The 9236-nt window shown below is 49.0% G+C and overlaps 1 protein-coding gene across 1 annotated transcript; it reads left to right on the top strand.

Moving 5' to 3' along the window:
- Positions 1-6474: 6474 nt before the first annotated feature.
- On the top strand, positions 6475-7899 carry LOC123101840 (F-box protein AFR-like). Its single transcript, XM_044523110.1, has 2 exons — positions 6475-6531; positions 6680-7899. The coding sequence occupies exons 1-2, from the start codon at positions 6475-6477 to the stop codon at positions 7709-7711; spliced, it is 1089 nt and encodes a 362-aa protein (XP_044379045.1). The 3' UTR covers positions 7712-7899.
- Positions 7900-9236: the final 1337 nt, after the last annotated feature.

Raw genomic sequence — 9236 nt, 5'->3', positions numbered from 1 at the left:
CAGGGGAAGCTGAAGATCAAGAGGAAGCTGAAGATCCAGAGGAACCATACGATGTGCCTGATGATGATCTCCGCCAGGTCATTGTTGATGAAAGGGAAAAGTGCGAAAGTGAAAAGGAGAAGCTGAAGTTCGATCGCATGTTAGAGGATCACAAAAAATGGTTGTACCCCAATTGCGAAGATGGAAACACAAAGCTCGGTACCGTACTGGAATTGCTGCAGTGGAAGGCAGAGAATGCTATGCCTGACAAAGGATTTGAGAAGCTACTGAAAATATTGAAGAAGAAGATTCCAAAGGATAATGAATTGCCCGACAGTACATACACAACAAAGAAGGTTGTATGCCCTCTAGGATTGGAGGTGGAGAAGATACATGCATGCCCTAATGACTACATCCTCTACCGCGGTGCGTACAAGGATTTGAACGCATGCCCAGTATGCGGTGCATTGCGGTATAAGATCAGACGAGATGACCCTGGTGATGTTGAGGGCAAGCCCCGCAGGAAGAGGGTTCCTGCGAAGGTGTTGTGGTATGCTCCTATAATACCACGGTTGAAACGACTGTTCAGAAACAAAGAGCATGCCAAGTTGATGTGATGGCACAGTGAGGACCATAAGAAACACGGGAAGTTGAGAGCACCCGCTGACGGGTCGCAGTGGAGAAAAATCGAGAGAAAGTTCTGGGCTGAGTTTGCAAGTGACCCAAGGAACGTATGGTTTTCTTTAAGCGCGGATGGCATTAATCCTTTCGGGGAGCAAAGCAGCAATCACAGCACCTGGCCCGTGACTCTATGTATGTATAACCTTCCTCCTTGGATGTGCATGAAGCGGAAGTTCATTATGATGCCAATTCTCATCCAAGGCCCTAAGTAACCCGGCAACGACATTGATGTGTACCTAAGGCCATTAGTTTAAGAACTCTTAAAGCTGTGGAATGGAACAGGTGTACATGCATGGGATGAGCACATGGGGAAGAATTTGACCTAAATGCGTTGCTGTTCGTGACCATCAATGATTGGCCCGCTCTCAGTAACCTTTCAGGACAGACAAACAAGGGATACCATGCATGCACGCACTGTTTAGCTGACACCGAAAGTATATACCTGGACAGATGCAGGAAGAATGTGTACCTGGGCCATCGTTGATTTCTCCCGACCAACCATCAATGTCGAAAGAAAGGCAAGCATTTCAAAGGCGAGGCAGATCACCGGAAGAAGCCCGCCTTGCGTACCGGTGATCACGTACTTGCTATGGTCTCTCATTTACACATAATATTTGGAAAGGGTCCCGGCGAACTAGCTGTTCCGAATGACGCTGAGGGACGCACACCCATGTGGAAGAAGAAATCTATATTTTGGGAACTACCCTACTGGAAAGAGCTAGAGGTACGATCTTCAATCGACGTGATGCACGTGACGAAGAACCTTTGCGTGAACCTGTTAGGCTTCTTGGGCGTGTATGAGAAGACAAAAGATACACCTGAGGCACGGGAGGACCTGCAATGTTTGCACGAAAAAGATGGCATGCCTCCAAAGCAGTATGAAGGTCCTGCCAGCTACGCTCTTACCAAAGAAGAGAAGGAAATATTTTTTGAATGCCTGCTCAGTATGAAGGTCCCGACTGGCTTCTCGTTGAATATAAAGGGAATAATAAATATTCTAGAGAAAAAGTTCCAGAACCTAAAGTCTCATGACTGCCACGTGATTATGACGCAACTGCTTCCGGTTGCATTGAGGGGGCTTCTACCGGAAAACGTCTGATTAGCCATTGTGATGCTATGTGCATTCCTCAATGAAATCTCTCAGAAGGTGATCGATCCAGAAATCATACCAAGGCTAAGGAGTGATGCGGCGCAATATCTTGTCAGTTTCGAGCTGGTGTTCCCACCAACCTTCTTCAATATCATGACGCGCGTCCTAGTTCATCTAGTCGACGAGATTGTCATTCTGGGCCCCGTATTCCTACACAATATGTTCCCCTTTGAGAGGTTCATGGGAGTCCTAAAGAAATATGTTCGTAACCATGCTAGGCCAGAAGGAAGCATCTCAATGGGCCATCAAACAGAGGATGCCATTGGGTTTTGTGTTGACTTCATTCCTGGCCTTAAGAAGATAGGTCTCCCTAAATCGCGGTATGATGGGAGACTGACTGGAAAAGGCACGCTAGGAGCGGACTCAATAATATGCAGGGACGGGCATTCTTGGTCTCAAGCACACTACACAGTTCTACAGAACTCTACCTTGATGACCCCGTATGTAGATGAACACAAGAACAGTCTGCGCTCCAAACACCCGGAGCAGTGTGACGACTGTATTACATGTAAACTCATCAGGACTTTCAGCAGTTGGTTGGAAACACGTCTCAGAGGTGACACCACTATTTGTGATGAGTTGTACTCGTTGTCCAGGGGACCATCTTTGAATGTATTGACTTACAAAGGATACAGATAAATGGGAATACATTTTACATGATCGCCCAAGATCAAAAGAGCACCAACCAAAACAGTGGTGTCTGCTTTGATGCAATAACCGAGAGGGGAAAGGACACATATTATGGTTACATAATGGACATATGGGAACTTGACTACGGACATGATTTTAAGGTCCCTTTGTTTAGGTGCAAATGGGTCAATCTGTCAGGAGGCGGGGTACAGGTAGACCCACAATACGGAATGACAACAGTGGATCTGAACAATCTTGGGTACACTGACGAACCGTTCGTCCTAGCCAATGATGTGGCACAGGTTATCTATGTGAAGGACATGTCTACCAGACCGAGAAAAAGAAAAGATAAGGAAGCGAATACATCATACGATGAGCCAAAGCGCCACATAGTTCTTTCAGGAAAAAGAGACATTGTGGGAGTGGAGGGCAAGATAGACATGTCTGAAGATTATGAAAAGTTTTATGAAATTCCTCCATTCAAAGTCAAGGCTGACCCAAGCATCCTAATAAACGATGAAGATTATCCATGGTTACGGCGCAATAAGAAAAGCACACAAGCGAAAAAAGTGAAAACTTTCTCTCCACAACTATTATGATGATACCATACCAACTTTCAACCTTTTTGTAGTTCATTTGAAATGCATGTTGTAACAGACGAGTTTCCATATGAAATCCTGATACTTCGAAACAGATTGTCCGTTTTGTACATGAAGTGCATCCAGTTTTTGCCGTAACCCTCTCTACTTTCTTGCACATCCTATGTGGGTGAAATGATGATACCATGCCAACTTTCAACCTTTTCAGAGTTCATTTCTACTGCTTTTCAATTTCAGGGTCTTATAGCTCAAAATAATCAGTAAATGCATGGAAAATAACAAATATCATAAAAAATAAATAAGTAATTAGAAACAGAATAAAATAAACTTTAACAAAATATATAAGTAGAAACAAAATAAAATAAACTTTAATAACATAAATAAAATTTATGAAACTAAAATTATCAACGTATTTTCTGTTCAAGATCATTAAAAGCAAAAAGAATTTTCATAAAGAACTTTTTTTGTTAGGAACTTTAATAGCAAAAAGAATTATCATAAAAAAAGGTAATTAGAAACAAAATAAAATAAAATAAATAAGTATTTTGTTGTAAGTAGAAACAAAATAAAATAAATAAACCAAAAATGAAAATAAATAAACTGGGAAAAATAAAATAAAAAACGCCACCTATTGGGCCACCACGGCCTGAATACGACTAGAAACCCACCCATGGGTCAGGATTCAGGCCCGTAGAAGGCCCAATAGGCCCACAGGTAGATACAGTATGTTTAGGCCCGAAAGCCTGCATTTTTTGAGGAGCTCGAGAGGGCAGCGGGAGTGGGGCTTATAAACCACTCTCGAGCTCCCTCAGCTAGCGAGGTGGGACTAAACTTTCGTGCCGCGATGCGGGCAGCAAAAGGCCTTTAGTCCCGGTTGGTGCCACCAACCGGTACTAAAGGTATACTTTTGTACCGGTTCGTGGCACCAACCGGTACCAATGCCCCCCCTTTAGTCCCGGTTTGTGCCACCAACCGGGACCAAAGGCCTACCAAAGGCCTCTGCTTCCCGCCCTTTGGGCTGCTGAAAAGAGGCCTTTGGTCCCGGTTGGTGGCACCAACCGGGACCAAAGCCTGGCTTTGGAACCGGTTCGTGCCACGAACTAGGACTAAAGCCTTTCCTATATAAGCTAGCCCTTAGCATTTTTTCAGATTTCATCGCTAGTTGCCGCCCGACGACGCCGACCTCCTCGATGCCGCCAGGCTGCCCCGCCGCCATCGCCGTTGCCTGTGCCCCCGAGCCCATGCCGACGCCGTCATCCGCCCTTGAGCCCATGACGTCGCCGTCCCACCCCGCCCTAGCGCCGTCGCCGCCCCGCGCCGCCCTGCCCCGATGCTGCCTCCTCGTCGCCGTCGCCGCGCACCCTGTCAGCGCCGCCCCGATCCCCTCCTCCTCCTCCCTATAATGACCGCCGCCGCTGCCGCCGCACCGCCGCGCCCCCTAGCTATTATATATATATAGGACTCCTCTTCTGTACTCCGAGTATGTACTCCCATTCTCAATATACCTCATATACGCATTAATTATACCTCTTTATTATTCTCAATATACTTCATTAAATATTCTAAGATACCCAATACGAGTTTTGTTAAAAAAATATCATCTGCGATGTATTTTTTGTAAAATACCTTTTCACGTACAAACACATCAGTATATACGTAAACATTTAAAAATATGTAGACTCACATGAATTTTTTTATGGAACTCATTTTTGGGTATCTAATAATTACTAATGAAGTATATTTAAAATAATAAAGTGGTATAAAAGATTCATCTATGTGGTATATGAGAAGCGGGAGTACGTACTCCCAGGAGTACTCAACCATTTCTCTCTCTCTCTCTCTCTCTCTCTCTATATATATATATATATATATATATATATATATATATATATATATATATATAATTTACTATTCATCACCCAGGGTGCAGAATAAGTTATTCTTCATCCGAGGTAATCTTACGATCATTTCATAATTAAATTACGTTTGGAATTCAAATAGTTACCTTTCTATTGATTCACTACGTAAAATTTGATATAAGAAAATTAAAATATAGGTCATAAGACAAGAAAATTTGCAGTTTATGTGTATTTTAGACTATGTTTTTACGTTTGTAATTTTACATAACATAAAATATTTTTTACGACGATTATATATTTTCTTACGGTCTCTTTTTGCGTCGGAAATAAGACAAAACTTACGGAACGTAAAATTACGGTGCATTGATGGTAAAATAGAGGGGGGTGAAGAATAACTATTCCTCACCCAGGGTGACGAATAGCGCGTCCCTATATATATATATATATATATATATATATATATATATATATATATATATATATATATATATATATAGAGAGAGAGAGAGAGAGAGAGAGAGAGAATGGATTTGCTACCCACACTAGCTCGGATGGTGCCTATCAGAACCATTCGTTTGCTTTGAGATCCGAACTTTTGAGTGGATAAGGTTGTGATTTTATGATTTGTTGAATTTCGTCACTGCAATAGAGGAAAGCTTCGACGGACCTTTTGCTTGTCAGTGGCCGAAAATGGAAGCCTACTACCTGGCTTTTGCAGGTGTATTCAGGGAAAGTGACCTCGCCGCTTTATGAGTTAGCAGTGTGCGGCAGTAGCTGATTTCGGCAAGCATATGACAACGGCTAATTTCGGATATTTGTCAAAAGTTCCACGGCGCCGTGTCCTGTCTACTGTTTTAAAAACTGCTATTTTCGTCTAGCAAGCTGTGAAGTGGCTGGCACCGTTGGTAAGAAGCAACATTTACTCTACCGGGCTTTGTAAAGGGTGGTAGGGCTTTGCCTTTTTTAGTGCATGCGAGTTCAATACGGGTCTGGCCTTCCTTTTTACTAATGGCCTGCCGGATTATTAACTGCAATCTGCACAGTGAACAGAGGCTGCCATGCATGCGCAACAGGGTGAAGGTTGTGACCATGTCTATGATGGTGTCGTAAGCTCGTGGATGGCAATATGGCATGGTTGGTCGAGCGCCTCTAATTGTCCAGGAAAGGTGGGGGTTTGGGGGTCGGGGTGTCACCCCTCGTACATGAAGGGTCGTCGGGTGTACGTCTTTTGATATGCACCTCTTCCAATGCGTGGATCTGTCCGGGCAGCACCGTTGTCGTCGTCATTGTCATTGTTGGTGGTGTTTCTTGGCACGCGGCGAATCAAAGTGATAGTATTGTGGGAGAGAACGAGAAAAAAAGCCAGTTAATTAGCTCCCGACATGCGGTTGAAAATTTTAAAAAGTGACGGTGATGTTGGACCCATGCAAAGATGGCCGTATCCTTACAAAAAAAAACATTCACTGATGTGCCGTTGTTATGAAAAAAAGCGATGACGTGTCCACGGTGAAGTAAAAAAATACGTACTGTGCCATACACCAAGGTGTGTACGACGAGCGAGCTTGTGTGCATGCCCATGGACCATATCTATCAAGAGGTAATAGCACTGCAGGTCCCTGAACTTGCATGTCAGGTGATGGTTTGGTCCTTGAAGTTGCAAAAGTGAATTATTTGATCCCTGAACTTGTCATGGATGTGCAAGTTTAGTCCACAGCCAACCAGAACTCACCAAGTGGATGCCAAGTTGCCTGGCTGGTCAGCGCCGTGAGTTTTTCACTTAGCCCCCTCCCTTTCTCTACCACCGCCTGTTCCGCACCGTCTCCTCCAACTGGAACCGGTTCCTCACCGATGCGCCGGGGGCCGCCGCCAAGACCAAGGGCTCGGCCCCGCCGGCGGCGATGGTCTCGCTCTCGCTGCCGTTCCTCTTCGCCTTCGCCTTCGACCCCGTCTCGCGCCGCCTCCAGTGCCAGGCGCTCGACCCCTTCTCCCGCCGCTGGCTGCTGCTGCCCCCGGTCCCCTGCGGCACCGCGGCCGGCTCGTTCGCCGTCGTGGGCCTCCCCGCGCGCGGCGAGATCTATGTGATCGGCGGCGTGGAGGAGGGCGGCGACAAGGCTGTGAGCAGCGTGGCCGTCTACAGCGCGGCGACCAACGGGTGGGGGCAGGTGGCCGGCATGAGGACGGCGAGGGGCTACATGGCGGCCGGCGAGGTGGGCGGGCGCGTGGTGGTGGCCAGTGAGGACGGAGAGGCGGAGGTGTTCGACCCAGAGGCCGGTCGCTGGTCGCCCGCGGCTCCCCGTGGCGGCGCGGCCGTGGCGAGGTACGACGCGGCGGCGGCGGGCGGCAAGCTGTACGTGACGGAGGGGTGGGCGTGGCCGTTCGAGCGCGCGCCGCGGGGCGCGGTGTACGACGCGGCGGCGGACGCGTGGTCCGACATGGCGCGCGGGATGCGGGAGGGGTGGACGGGCTCCTGCGCCGTGTCGGGCGGCCGGATGTACATCGTGGCCGAGTACGGCGAGTGGCGGCTGAAGCGGTACGACGAGCCGCGGGATGAGTGGCGGATGGTGGCCGGCGGCGGGGTGCCACAGGAGGTGCGGCGGCCGCACGTCGTGGCGGGCCAGCTGGAGGAGGTCGGCGGCGGCCGGCGCAGGATCTACGTGGTCTGCGCGGGCCTCGACGTCGCCGTCGGCACCGTCGTGTCCGCCGCCAACCACGGCGCCGGCACGGAGGAGGAGCGGGTGGAGTGGGAGGTCGTCAAGGGCCCCGAGGAGTTCGTCGGGCTGGCGCCGTGCAACGCGCAGGTCCTCTACGCCTGAGCCGCCAACCAAGCTCGTCGGCGCCAGGCACCGGCGGGGGAAAGGGAAAGGAGACCCGACCCTGGGCCCGCACGTCAGCCACCAGCGCCTCCGTCATCGCCGAGCCAGTAGCTCACTGCTGACGCCGCAGCGGTCGGGCAGCTACTGTTACTAGTACTCTACTAGCCAGCCGAGCGCACGGGCGGGCGGCGAGGTTGATTCGTCAGAAAGGGAGGGGGCTAAGTGAAAAACTCACGGCGCTGACCAGCCAGGCCACTTGGCATCCACTTGGCGAGTTCTGGTTGGCTGTGGACTAAACTTGCACATCCATCACAAGTTCAGAGACCAAATAATCCACTTTTGCAACTTCAAGGACCAAACCATCACCTGACATGCAAGTTCAGGGACATGCAGTGCTATTACCTCATCTATCAAATGTTGCATGCGGGTGTGGGATGTCACGGGAGATCATGATCTGTAAAGGCTGATCTGTGGTAACTTTTTGGTCTGGCGATATGGAATCTTGTAGCATACACTCGCCCTGGCGTCTGTATATAAAAAGTAGAGCAGGGGCAGGCATTGATATCCATCGGGCCAAAACGCACCGCCCTCCCTCCTCACCTCGCAACGCACACACAGACCCATCTCTCCTGCCCGCCCGCAGTTCCGCAGCTGCCAGCCATGTCCAGCAATAGTTCCGCCTCGTCTCGGTTCGCGCGGTGCAGGAGACCGCCTCTCCCCTACTCCGAGAACCCGCTGGAGTACGAGCCAGCTGTTTTTTGCAGCTGCGGCGCTAAGGCAGCCCGGCTGAATACATGTCCTGCTCACGGGCGACGGTGAGCCGCAGTTCATCTCTTCCATGTCGCAGACCTGCTTAATGGGCGACGTCATTTTTATCAAAAGCTGAGCTTGTAATGGTTGCAGGGTTGCCCTCTCCCTCTCTGGCGCTGGCTTGATCCCAAGCCGAGCGCCTACATGCGTGATCTTCTTGTGGGGCTTCGCGACAGGATCCGTGTGCTGGAGGAGGAGAACGATGTACTCCGCAGTCCCGCCTTCCGAGGCAACGTTTCTGACCAACACCATGACCGGCGTTGGGGGTGCCGTCTAGGCGCCGCTTTGGTCTTGGTGCTGTTATTCGCTCTAGCTGGCTTTGCCTCCCGCCTACCGGTGGTCTGATGTCAGTTCTTGCTATGGTTTGTCTCGCGCATCCCGATGTTTCCTATTCCTGTTGTAGCAGTCATTGCTACGAGTATGGTTATGTTGTTACTTGTGTGCCGTTGATCTAAGATTATGTCAGTAGTCTTTGCTGTTAGCTTATTGGAAGGAAATGTTGACGTAGTCAACTCATTGGTGTGGGTCTATTTCATCGCAGGCAAACATGTGATGCGGGCCGGCCCTTGGTCAGCAAAAATTCAAAAAATGTGAATAGCAAGGTTAAGAAACATATATCTGTGTCATCGATACGCATGCAGTGCCTAGTTTCGGGACGTCTGACGCCTATTGCTCTGTAGGCAACATGTGATTGATACGCATTGCTATGCATGCA

Source organism: Triticum aestivum, chromosome 5A, assembly GCF_018294505.1.
Source record: "Triticum aestivum cultivar Chinese Spring chromosome 5A, IWGSC CS RefSeq v2.1, whole genome shotgun sequence".
Lineage (NCBI taxonomy): Eukaryota > Viridiplantae > Streptophyta > Magnoliopsida > Poales > Poaceae > Triticum > Triticum aestivum.
Note: the sequence above shows the minus strand (reverse complement) of the source record. Positions and strands in the feature narration are given on the sequence as shown.